The following is a 13,715-nucleotide window of genomic DNA, read 5'->3' as shown; positions in this document are numbered from 1 at the left end:
GACCCAGGAGGAAGAGGAGGGCGATGGCGCCCAGTGCCCACGACCTGAGGGGAGACACAACGGCTTCATTCCACCTCCGCCAACACCGGCTGTTATTCTCATTCCCAACCTCGGAGACACGGTTGTTTTAGTGTACACAGTATGTGTGCGTCGCGTCGTGAGACTGTAGATCGTCCGTTTTCTAAAACAGGGATGCCATCGTGGCAGGTTGAAAGTGGTGGATGAAAGTACGTTTATGATTATTGTTATGTTTAAAATGTTGTACTACCTCCAAAAAGGCAATAGTAATAATCTTTATTGTCTTTATTGTCCTGAAGGATATTCATCTTCACAGGTCTGTTCAAACACCCACAACAAAACACCACAGCACAGACACCAAAGACAATACAAAAACATGAGGTCCCCACTGTATACAACCATCCTATCGGCGGGCGGGGCAGTTTGTTTAATGCCGCGATGGCTGAGGGGACAAAACTCTGAAGCGATACAGAGGATGATCAGTGTCGATATTGAAAGTGCTAACCGTGCCTTTTTGTTCATATCAGAAAGTGTGGGTGCAGGAAGTCCGATGATCTTTCAAGCAATACGGGTAATACTGAAAAGTTTGTTTCTGTTGGGCAGTATGGTGTAGAAACATGCGGAACAGTACAACAGAACAGGTTGAATCACACCGCTGTGATCTATGGTAGGGCCCAGACCGCAGGTTGGGTAAACACCTATTTAACTCCCTATACCACCTAGAAACTGAATCAATGTTGGAAGCATGATGGACGACGTTTCACTGGGATTGCAGTGGCTCTTGGCGTGACTCCAACGAGCTGGAGTTAACAAGTGAACTCACTTGATTGCACCTCACACGAAATTGCATTTCGCTTCTTGTACCCGGCCGTGTGTGTGTGTGTGTGTGTGTGTGTGTGTGTGTGTGTGTGTGTGTGTGTGTGTGTGTGTGTGTGTGTGTGTGTGTGTGTGTGTGTGTGTGCGTGTGTGTGTGTGTGTGTAGTGACAATAAAAAAAAACCCTTTCTGGATGCTTGAACTCACTTGATGTTATCCAGGCGGCTGGAGTCGGGTTTGAGCGCGGAGGAGTTGCGGATCATCTTGTGCAGCGTGATCATGAGGAACACCAGGTTGAGCTGAGAACACGGAGGAGGAACACGGTGAGTCACCCTGCTGGGAACAACGCTTACCAAGAACAACTTTGAACTATTAACTTGTTTATTACCATTCATGTGAATTTTCCCAATGTCGATTCCTGCCATTGACGTGAATGGCGTGAATTTGGGGTTTATATTAATCCAGAATAGCCTCTTTTTTACTAGCATAAGTACTAGCACGTACTAGTACTAGTACGTTGCTATAGGCAATGCTCAGCTTGGTGTATTTGACTGTAACAAGATGGCCGCTGCATAGACTGCTGTAATGGTCGCGATCGTAAAGTATCGATCGGCAGATAGGGATGTCCCGATCACGTTTTTTTGCTCCCGATCCAATTCCGATCATTTGATTTTGAGTATCTGTCGATACAGATTTTTCCGATCCGATATTCATATTTTTAAAGGACACTTATGCCATATCATAATAGTACAATATCCCCAATTCACAGACAATATCCAGTCGAATATCATCATGATATGGATATAATATTGAAACTAGGGATGCCCCGATGATGTTGTTTTGCTCCCGATTCCGGTTCACCAGGGTGAATTTCAGGGTTTTCAAAATAAAACATCCGGCTTTATTGCTCGGCAGGGAAGGGACTATGACTGAGCATGATATCACAGCAGCACGCATCGTAGGATCCCGAGTGTTCATTTAACTCGGAGAACGTACCAAATGTAACCACACGGACCCAGTAAGGCGTAAGGAGTTACAAACGCCTGAATTAACAATGAGGACTTTCATGTGTGAAGTGAGAGGCATAATAGTGTCTGAGTGCAGAGCTAATACCATGATAACAAAGGAAACGGGTCCGATGAAGCTCCAGATGAAGTAGTTATCCACTCTCAGCCAGCATCTAGGACGAGACGGAGGATAAGAGAGAGAGTTACACACACACTCATGCACACAAGTAGGCCTGCACGCAAAATTCATGCACACATTCACGTGCACAAACTCACACATGCACGCGCGCACACAAACACACTACGTATTCCCCAGTCTCGGTGGATTATTTTATGGAAGCTAATCATCAGGCTTTGGTTAAGTGTGCTCTGAAAAGCCAGCAGTCCACAGGGAGGCGCGGGGAGGCCGCGCTCACACTATACGCCCCGTATCCGTATATTACATTTCCTGCTGAGGGAATAGCATAATCCTGCTTCTCTCTCAATCTGCAGGTGCAAAAAGGCCCGGGTTTTCACACGTACGCTTTCTTGGTCCCATAGCTCCGGTAGTCAATGGCCGCCGAGATGCCCACCACCAGCGCGGGGAAGCAGTAGCCGCACAGGTAGTAATACTTCTTGCGGGAATACTCGCTCTCAAACACCTCCACCAGCATGAGGTAGAGCTGCACACCCTCCAGACACATCCAGGAGAAGGCAGCCAGGAAGAAGAAGTGCAGGAGGCCGGCAAAGATGGGACAGGCGATCTGATAGAGAGACCCCGAGAGAGGGAGAGGGGGAGAGGAGAGAGAGGATGAGCGGGAAGAACAGAGGGGGAAAATAGAACAGTAGGAAAAAAAGGGGAGGAGGAGGAGGTGGTGGAACGGTGGAAAGACACACATGTAAGTGGAAAAAAGAAGAAACCAGAAAGGACAGAATAGTCGATTTCCCATGCCAAAACGTTTTGGCCTTAGGGCACATGTAAATATTTAACACCAGCCTCAGGACACACAACTAGGCTTAATAACCCCCCTCCCCCCGACCGTTGAGTCCTGGTAATTGACCCAGTGTCAGCCTTCTGATTGGTCCCTAACCAGCAGGCTCTTCATGTGGAATTTGCTAAAATATTTAAAAACATAATTTATGCCCAGTCACTATACTGCACCTGAGATGTTCCTTTTTACTGAGACCAAGTTTAAAACAAGATTTGAATACACTGAATATCAATACGAAGCAACTGAAAAACCCGTTATTCCGATGGTAGTGGACGGAGAGAAAGGATTTTTGTCCAACCAAGAAACGGCAACCATTGGTTGCAAAGAGGGGCACAACCACGGGCGGGACTTGACAAAGGGTCAGTTATAAGACGAGAGGGAAAGCAGCTCACGTGGTACTGGGTCTTGTCGATGCCGATGAGGAAGAGCAGCTCAGCGATGAACAGGTTGATGCAGAGGTTCTTGTGGATGGTGTTGCGGTCGGTCTGCAGGCCGCGCAGGAAGCAGAAGGTGGAGATGCAGATGGCCAGACACACCAGGGAGATGACGATGCCCACCCACGTGATGACGAACAGGATGAGCTCGTGCATCCGCCCGGGGTACTGAGGAGGAGGGACACACAACGTGCACTGGTGTAAAGTATAACTACTGTACAAGTACATTTACTCAACTGCTGTATTAGCCTGGCTCCAGCCCCTGAATCGCTAGCCACAGGCATTACAAATATGTTCTGGGGGTCCAGGCGGCTGGCGTAGCCATCTGGGCACCTTGGCTGGTAATCCAGTCTGGCAGTGTGCCGCGGCCCGCGGGTTCGACTCCCGATCCTGACGGCCTTTACTGCATGTCACCCCCCCATCTCTCTCCTCATTTCCTGTCAGCCTACTGTCACCCTATCCCTCTATAAAAAAATAAATAAAGGCGAAAGCCACAAAAAATATCTAAGAAAAAATGTTCTGGGCGATTCAGGTCTGGTGACTCTATGGCGGCCTCAGTTGAAAATCTGATACCGCGGCTACGGCCAATCAGCGCCGTCTCAACTCGATGGTGTCAAGTTAACAAACATGGTTGCCCCCACTGCGACCGTATCGATCTGGCTATTAAATCGCCCTATGATAAATCGTTTCTTTACAGAAAGGACAGGTTTTAGAAACATCATCATCCAACATATTTTACCGTTTGTTTAGCGCTCTTTGACCATGTTTGTTTGGTTAGCAACCGGGTTAGCCACATTGACAACGACGTCATCTGCTTTTTTACTATTTTGATTGGTTGTTGTGAACCAATCGCCGAAGACTGCCACTTTGGCAACGCCCATCCCAGAAACTGCTGCCGTGGGGCTTTCAGTGTGAATAATGAAGTGAAGCGAAATGAAATGAGTGTCAGGCTACTTAAGTATATGGTTTTGAGGTGATTTTTGCTTTACTGGAGTATTTCCAATTTTCAATACTTTTACTTGTACACTCCACTACATCTCAGAGAGATATTGTACTTTTTACTCCACTACAAAACTTTAGTTACTATAGTTACTTTGTAAATTTGGATTATTATTAGAAACATTAACCACGTCAGCCCCAGTATGCATTTGAACATTGCCGATCTACGTGTGTAGTTATAAATGAGTACTTTCTACTTTTGGAAGTTTTGGTAAATTGTCATACTAATGCTTTTGTACTTTCACTCAAGTACATTTTTGAATTCCAGACTTGCAGTGTTGGTACTTCTTAAACCACTGGAGACATGCACAGGGGCAGGTGGGAGAGAGAGAGAGAGAGAGAGAGAGAGAGAGAGAGAGAGAGAGAGAGAGAGAGGCCACAAGACCAGTAGAGACGAGGGCGGATCAGAAGACGAGAGGAGAGTGAAGGGAGAGACAGAGAAGTAACAGAAGGAATAAAGAGATAAGAAGCAGGATGGTTGGAAACAATAGGAGGGAGGGATCAGCGAGATAGAATGGAGGGACGGTGGGGCGGGCAGGCAGGCCGGGGGTTTGAGAAGGAACAAGATTGCTTCACTTAATATTTGTAAATATATGCAGGAGCGCTAAAGTGCAGAGACAAGAGACAAGACGTGTTGGAAAAATAACATGACATTCAGATTCAAGTGAATGTCAGCGGGAGTAGCAGGACATGAATGTGTGAGCGCCGCGCCTCCCAGAGTGTCGGGAAGAGAGAGAGAATTCAACACAAAGAGCAAGACATGTGTGTGACGTGTGTGCGTGTGCACGTGTGCGTGTGGGTGCATGCACACGTTTTTGTGCGGATGAGTGTGAATAAATATTACCATTCACAGGAATGCATCTTGTCTGCAATGACAAAGGGCTGCATTTTACCCTGGCTTGGATCCCTATTTTGTGCATATCATTAAAGGTGCAAATGATCAGAAAGATAAAATGTAGCTTGTCTACATGAGCTCACAATGCATCATGATATCATGATGCAACACACTGCAGAGCTGGCTCCCCCGTGGCGTGCAGGCACCAACATTTGAGCTGTAATGCAGTGGTTCCCAAACTTTTTCATGTCAAGGACCCCCAAATTGACACTAATTAGCCTGCGGACCCCCATTTGAAAAGATATTCCAGGGACCCCCATAAGGGAAGATTTTTATGGTTCTAGCAGTGATTTTTCAACCCGTTTAATTTCAAGGACCCCCAGTTTAGAAAAATAAGAAAAATAAAGGGAAGCTCCGCACACTCAGATCTGCGCACAATCAATGAATTTATTTAGAAAGCTTTCAGTCTACTGACCTTCTTCAGGCATAATCAAATAGTGACATAGGACAGCATATATGTTCATCACTTGATTGGATGAATGATCACACCTATGTCAAAACATTTCATCACTTGATTGGATGAATGATCACACCTATGTCAAAACATTTCAATTAGAATGATAGCTCATGGGAGTTGTAGTTCTCAGTGAACTACAAGAGAAAACATCACAAGGAAAAAATATTATTACAATTAATTACAAACGAAGTAAACAAAAGACAAAAAAAACAAAAGATAATAATGCAATCAAATGCAAACATCAGGCACATTGCCATCATAAAGTAAAGAGCAAATGTAATCTTTTGTCATCTGTTTATAGAACAACACTCAATGAGACCTAAGGGTTGTAAACTTTCTAAAGTGTGGATCCAATAGAGCTCTCTCTGGCATCACCCCCTCTCTGAAGAGTAATCTGCTCTATGCACTGGAACCTAAGGGAGGAGATAGGATGAGATGATTAAAGTGACAGGCTACGGGGTAGTTTTCATCTTTTCGTTGTTCGTTTGTAAATAATTGAAATAATACTTTTTCCTCGTGATGTTTTCTCTTGTCTAAATGGACACTTATGGCAGTATTATGTATGTCTTAAGTACCAGGTCTTATGACTTAACTTAAGACCTGGAGGCGTGGTCAATGCTGTTTGGCCACTCAGAATAGCCAAATGGCATTGATCACGCCTCCAGGTCTTAAGTTAAGTAATAAGATCTGGTACTTAAGACACGCATAATACTGCCCTCTGTGTCTTTGGGTGCCTTGTAGTTCACTGAGAACTACAACTCCCATGAGCTATCATTCTAATTGAAATGTTTTGACATAGGTGTGATCATTCATCCAATCAAGTGATGAACATATATTCTGTCCTATGTCACTTTTTGATTATGCCTGAAGAAGGTCAGTAGACTGAAAGCTTGCTAAATAAATACATTGATTGTGCGCATGTGCGGAGCTTCCCTTTATTTTTCTCATGTTCCCTTTGTGGCTCCAGCACCTCAATTAATTTCTTTCAGCGGATGAGCGGTGGTTCTTTTTACATTAAGGACCCCCAGTTTGACATGCATATTAGTCTACCGACCCCCATTTAATGGCATTTCTATCTCTGGGACACCAACTAATATTGTAAAATCAATGTTAATTTAACTCTGAGAGCTTACAAATGGAACCAAATGGACCCGTTATGGTCCATTTGGTTCCATTTGTACACTCTCTGAGTTAGAGACCCATAAGGGTCCATTTGGTTCCTAATTATCATTTAGCTGGGGACCCCCTGGAACTCTCTCAAGGAGCCCTGGAGGTCCCCGGATCCCACTTTGGGAACCACAGCTGTAATGGAAAGCCTAGCTGTTTGGGCAGAGGACAGCTTTCCCATATAGCTTCATGCAATACCTCTTGTCAACATGACCAGAGGATGTAAATGTGTCAATATAATGTGCTATACAATTAATAGATAAAGGTTATCTAAAGCTACTGATAGGTCACAAGTGTCACAATGTTTCCAGCTTGGGGCACACAATGATTTGCCCATATTGTTCTCATTAGAAGTTCCAAGTTGCACATGTGCAGCCTCTTGCTTGCATGGGCTTACGTTACCTGTGCCCAAAGTATGCAGTATGCACTGACTGTCTGCTGCTGCTCATTCCATCCTATTGTTTCTAGCTAGCAGTATGCACGTTCTATTGAGGCATGAGGTATATCCACAAATTATGTTAAAATGCCAGACATGTAGTTATGATACAGGATACAGTATCATACTGTAGTTATAATACAGGATACAGGATACTACAGGATAATGTGGTAGTTCACTGTTCATACAGTACCAAAATACTATTATACTGTAGTCTTGTAGATAGTAAGAAAACAAGTTTTGTCTCCATTTACTTACTGTATGTATTATACAGTACATGAAATGTGCATTTCATTTTACATTGTGGAAATGGATTTTTTCGATCTACGCTCCCATCGTGGTTAACCATTCAGGTTAGACCACAGCTCATTAACTTTGAAATGCTGGAGTAATTGACCATCATTGAGAAAAATGGAAATACATATTACAAATTAATTAAATAGTTAGACACTCAGTCTGCTTTCTAATTTATGTTTTTTTTTCATAGCAGTGAAAGGATTCAGATAATATATTCCAAGACAATTATTAGATAAAATAACGTACACCTTTATTGACCCCCAGAGAGGAAATTCAATATACAGTAGCAGCAGCATTTTATTATTAATACCCTATTAAAAGATATAGTATGGATCAATTGATAAGTATCATTTTGCTCATGTCATTAGTTGTGTCCGTCTTTCACAAACAAATTACTATTCAACGGATCTGACGGCTCAGTAAATACAATTAAAAGCCTATATATAACACTGGAGTAACACTGTACACGTTTTCCACTTGTTTTTTTGTTTTTGTTTTGTGTGTGTGAGAAAAACGTTTTGATATTTCATACTACTACTCCACTGGACCTCAAATATTGTAGTATTGTAGTTGTTACTGAACAGATTAAATTATTAATGAAACATCTTACAAAAAATAGCAGGTCTACAATGCATTGCATCGCAACATCATGTGAGCTTGTAGAGCAGCTATTTTTGAAAATAGGGCATACATGGTCAATGATCAAAAATTGTGGCCCAGTAACATGATAAATATGATTCTGGCATTCTGCATAATGAGTAGCCTACTTTTACATTTTCTACTTTAAGTCCAGGGTCCATATATGGAGCTGGCCTGTTCTGACATCACAACACTCCATATTTGGGCATGCCTGACACAGAACTCCATATAGGAATAAAGGGACACAGAGAGACCGATACAGAAATCCATGAATTGCTGTACTTTTTGATGAGAAATATTTTGTATGGAATATATTACATTGAGTAAAATACGTGAGTTTAGAGATGGTTTGACAAAAGTTAAGTTTAGTGTTCTAGGGTTAATGGGTTAATTAAGCGCAAAATGTGAGTATCTCCTCCAGCACTGAGAACCAGAGTATACGTGTGGTTGTGGGTCACTCACGTCGGGTTGGTGGTGAGCCATGAGCACAGCGAAGTTGGTGAGGTGGCTGCAGGAGCAGACGGTGTGTGTTCCGTTGGTGTCCAGCAGGCGGCAGCCCTGAGACGACCACGCGCCCGTCATGGAGCGCTCCGAGTAGTTCCAGAACGAGCAGTTTGGACTGTAGTGGTTCTCCAGCTGCATGGGGAGGAGGAGGGGAACCACACAGCGAGGATGATGACACACCATTGTTAACCCATTTAGATCCTACGACGTGTGGGAACGTCATAACTAATCCAACCGACGGGTTGCTAGGACGTGTACACACGTCCTAGCGCATTTTCATTGATATCAAACGAGAATATATTCTGATTTTTTTTCTTTTCTTTTCTTTTTTTTGGAGTTGGCCTCCAAGGCCACCATACTCCTTGCTCTTCGCGCACGCGCGTTGTCGTTCACTTCCCTGTATACGGATCAGAAAGAATGCCTCGTATCTGCTAATCTATGTAGGGAGCTCTCCGTGGTTTTGACCAGATGGATATACTGTACTAAGCTCTTCATTTCTGACTTCTGACCTGCCTCTCGTTCAACATATGAACGCGAGGGATTATTCAGCGATTTTATCGTAACGATAGCGAGGTAAGCAAGCAGAAATATGTCTCCCGGTTTTTGTCCGGAACGGAAGGGGGGGGCTTTACAGTATTAAGCGGCCATATCTTCCCGGCCCCCCAAGCTTCTATTTTGAAAGAAATCCCGGCGCTGATTGTGTTAATGTAGGGCTTAGTGCAGCCGATAACCGCAATATTTTTAGGGGGGAATCATTCAAATGGTGACATTTGGTACAGAGCATCAAAGCATCTTTGGAGGTAATTTCTTCCATTTAAAGATGGAGTGCCGTGATTTTTTTCAAAATAAAAAATAATATAAAATAACGTTTTCACTAAAGTACTCACCAATACAAACAGACAGTTTGTGTGAATACAAAGCTTATACTTTCTGTGGTGGACGCACTCTGAGCCCCCCAAGGAAAACCGTGAGGAAAGATCTTGTCTATGGAGTTTTCTCTTGGGGCGAAGTGGAGTAACTAAAAGTATTTTTCTTCCTTCCAAAAAAATACTTTTCTGGTCAAAAGGTGCATGTTATATGTGTGGTGGGGGGCTCAGTGCGTCTACCACGGTAAGTAGGCTTTCTAATCACACACGCCGTCTTTGTATTGGTGAGCAGCGAAAACCTTCTTTTTAAATTTTCGCTACAGTCGAGAGGCTGGTCTGCATTTCATGCGAGCGCAGGATGTCGAGAGTAGCATAGCTCGAATGCAAAGGCATTAGAGCTATGGACCACAGCTGTAGATGTACAGTATGAGTGTGAACACCTTCCACCACATTAACCAGATCTGTTCCATAATAACGATCATCTCGCGAATAGCTTTTGTATCCTACAGTGCCAAACTCGAGATTACGAGATTTCATTAAAAATGATTTAAAAATAAACTTTTACCTTTTTGTTAGCATCCGTTAGCTTCCGCCGCTAGCATCCATATAGGCCTCTCATTGTAGAAACAGCCTACATGATAATCCGCAGTAAACGTGCTCAGAATGGCATAAAATGCCATGTTTATAGCCTATTAAAACGCTAATCCGAGCCGCACTGATCATCATCGCTGCTCTGGGGACCATCGTCTACAGATACGACACTACATCACTTCCGGCGCGGGTGTCTTCTATGCTTATTTCGCAGATTTCTCTGGCACTAGTGCCGCGTTCTGGCGTGGAGGGTTGGGAGGGAATATGATAAGGTGGTCCAAATAAACACACCTGTAGGTGTTCTGGCGTGGAGGGTTGGGAGGGAATATGATAAGGTGGTCCAAATAAACACACCTGTAGGTGTTCTGGCGTGGAGGGTTGGGAGGGAATATGATAAGGTGGTCCAAATAAACACACCTGTAGGTGTTCTGGCGTGAAGGGTTGGGAGGGAATATGATAAGGTGGTCCAAATAAACACACCTGTAGGTGTCTGAGCGTGAACACCACTGGCTCGGTGAGGAACACCCTGCTGGACTCCTTGTTGATGGAGGCGGCGATGACGTGGGAGTTGACCGCCAGGCCACGCCCACCGCCCTGGCCCGGCCCCCCGCCGGCCTCCAGCTCCATCTTGACCGTGGCGTTCTCGGTGGACAGGAAGGAGCCCAGGTTCTTGTAGAGGACGAAGACCACCTTCACTTGGCCTGGAGGGAGGGAGAGAGAGAGAGAGAGAGAGAGAGAGAGAGAGAGAGAGAGAGAGAGAGAGAGAGAGAGAGAGAGAGAGAGAGAGAGAGAGAGAGAGAGAGAGAGAGAGAGAGAGAGAGAGAGAGAGACAGAGACAGAGACAGAGACAGAGACAGACAGACAGACAGACAGACAGACAGACAGACAGACAGACAGACAGACAGACAGACAGACAGACAGACAGACAGACAGACAGACAGACAGAGACGGATAGAGAGAGATGGAGAGAGACAGGAAGCAGGTTGGGAAAAATAAATAAATATGGATATTACGTGAAAAGATAGATACAGACAGAGGGACGGGGGAGGAAAGATGAGAAAAAAGAGACAGAAACAGAGAAATGGGGGCATAATATGGTAATGACAGAGAGAGTGAGAGAGAGAGAGAGAGAGAGAGAGAGAGAGAGAGACAGAGACAGAGATAGAGAATGAGAAAGTGACAGGGCGAGAACGAGGGAGACGGAGAGAGGGAGTTAGACAGAGGGAGCGTTTCATTTTGACTGGTGGAAGAGAGCGAGATTTAATGCGGAGGGCAATGGAACATTCATCCCTCAAGCATTCACAGATCTCTTATTATTCCATATGAATATTTCATGTGCGTTTGTTTCAATCATTCTAATCTCGTTCCCCAGTGCAGAGCCGCATAGAGACAGAAAACAGGAAAAAAGGGGCAGGGGAGGGGCGGAGTGATAGAAGACGAGGGTGGGGTGGGGTAGGTAGGATGGAGGGTGAAATGGGAGAGATGAGAGAGGGGGATAAGATGGCGGAGAGAGACGGAGCGAGAGAACGGAAGAGGGAGGAGAGGAGAAGAAGCGCCCAAGTGCTGAGATTGCTCTGTCAGGCTGCATGGCGCACGATAGTAATCTACACGCCTCCACCAGCTATTCTATTAAGACGGCCCGTTAAGAAACCATCAGGAAAAGAAATTGTCTCAGCGCTTTTGTTAATCTGATTAGCCCATTATTATGAACCAATAACTTAGTCAACTGCATGCAGATTGTTTTAAGCTTGCATGAAAATGCTAATGGGGGGGGGGGAGACGAGGGAGTGGTGCGCTCTCTCCGGGGAAATGTCCGTTATTAGGGTTAGAGGGGGTTGGGGTTTGGGGGGTGATGCTGACCATTGCGGCTGTACTGTTTGATGGTAGAGGCAGAGAGCTGGATGGTGCTGTCGCTGGCGTAGTTCTGCGGGAAGGACAGGTCCTGGAGGTCCATCTCTGTGTTCAGCACGTGCACCTCCAGGTCTGGCGAGGGAGGGAGCCGCCCCAAAAAAAGAATGAGTCAACAAGCATTAAATATCATAACATCTTTTGTGTCGTGACCCATAAAATTGTGTCCGTGACCTTGCAGTGTTTGGGCACTAGCTTATACTGTACGTCCGACCAACTAGCATAATTAAAACGACAGGCTCTTCTCACCGATGTTGGGCGCTCTGTCAGAGAAGCGGTTCCCGTACATGTTGTTGGCCAGCAGGAAGGCTCCTTTCTCCAGCACGTCCAGCAGCATGGTGGCGGTGTGAGCCTGCTCCGTGGTGTTCATGTCCTGCCACGACTCCAGAGCCTCGGGACGCAGCAGGTTGTCCACCGTCTGCACCACCGCCTGACACACCACAGCGGGAGCCAGAGTTAGCCAACAGTAGAGAGACAAACGTGCATGTCCGCGTGGCAAAGACTTGGTAGCCTGGTTAACCACTCCCCCTTGAAAACATTTAATTCCGAAAGGAATTAAATGTTTTCAAGGGGGAGTGGTTAACCAGGCTAAAGACAAGCTAAAGACTGCATGTATTTCCATGGCAACAATACCCCAAATCTCGGCCCACTCGCTCACTCACACTTAAGGTCCCTCCAGCATGGCGGTGTTGCAGTGAAATGGGTGACCTGCCGAAGATGTGAACTTCACCTACTGTAACTTAAATTGAGGTCTCTAAATATGGTCTAAATATGGTTGAACTCTGCTAATAGACAAATAATTTATTTGTCTACACAACACCGCCATGCTGGAGTGACCGTGATTTGATTTGGGGTATTGGAATTCAGGCACATTTTCGATTTTCCGTTTTACGCAACCATTATAATGTTATTATTTTGATCATAATACCCAATTACTGAATGTCAAGTCTCCAGGTTTTCTTCAGAATACGTATGACGCTGACTTACTATGACACAATGACACATTATGAGTCCTCTAGCACTAGTGGTTCTCAAGGACCATCATAACTCTGAGAAACAAATGGTTGGTTCCATTTGTACTCTCTCAGAGTTACAGACCTATTATGGTCATTCAGGGATATCTATGTATGTGTTTCCACCACAAGCCAACATGGTGAAGACCCAAGCACCACGGTTATAATAAAGTAACTAACAATTTCACTGTTATTTCCTAGAAAACTCACTATACTCCCCCTGCACTACATTTATTACTGTGCTATGTCAGACATATTACCGTTCTATTTCACACTTACAATTCATTTAATGGCAATTTTGATGGCTTTATCGGCTATCCAATTTATTGGAGTAGCCTGCTTGATGAATCATGTAATTCTCCTGCTCGGGCCTCTCAAAATGAAGGATTGACTGCGGGGTGCAGAATAAAGAGCGTTGCAAGTCACAAAATGAATTGAGAATTAGAATGTTCGACCGAACAGAGAAAGCGACCTCCCTTTTTTTTTAGTTTTTTCCTGTCGTCGATGCTTTGATACTGAGGTACACCACAGCCAATGACAAAAAATAATGGTCCGGTTACATACTACACAGCAGTCTTAACATTCATCAGGCACCAGTGAGATCAGATGATTATAGGCATCGTATTCCAATATGCTGCAACAGACAAAGACGACTCTCTGTGCTGCAGAATGCCGCATTTCATCATTGCTGTGAAGCA

The 13,715-nt window shown here is 44.7% G+C and overlaps 1 protein-coding gene across 1 annotated transcript in view; it reads right to left on the bottom strand.

Moving 5' to 3' along the window:
• The window catches only part of adgrl1a (adhesion G protein-coupled receptor L1a), a gene marked incomplete at its 5' end in the record, with an annotated part of 51,861 nt that overhangs the window by 14,241 nt on the left and 23,905 nt on the right, over window positions 1–13,715 (bottom strand). The window contains 9 exon segments of the mRNA XM_079520791.1: window positions 1–44; window positions 1,041–1,132; window positions 1,947–2,013; window positions 2,363–2,583; window positions 3,204–3,413; window positions 8,598–8,771; window positions 10,577–10,797; window positions 11,957–12,079; window positions 12,254–12,434. The exon segment at window positions 1–44 is cut by the window's left edge and continues 125 nt beyond it. Of these exon segments, the coding sequence (XP_079376917.1) occupies window positions 1–44; window positions 1,041–1,132; window positions 1,947–2,013; window positions 2,363–2,583; window positions 3,204–3,413; window positions 8,598–8,771; window positions 10,577–10,797; window positions 11,957–12,079; window positions 12,254–12,434 (1,333 nt within the window).

Source organism: Electrona antarctica, assembly GCF_951216825.1.
Source record: "Electrona antarctica genome assembly, chromosome: 14".
NCBI lineage: Eukaryota > Metazoa > Chordata > Actinopteri > Myctophiformes > Myctophidae > Electrona > Electrona antarctica.
The sequence above is the reverse complement of the archived record's forward strand: the minus strand, read 5'-3'. Positions and strand labels throughout refer to the sequence as shown.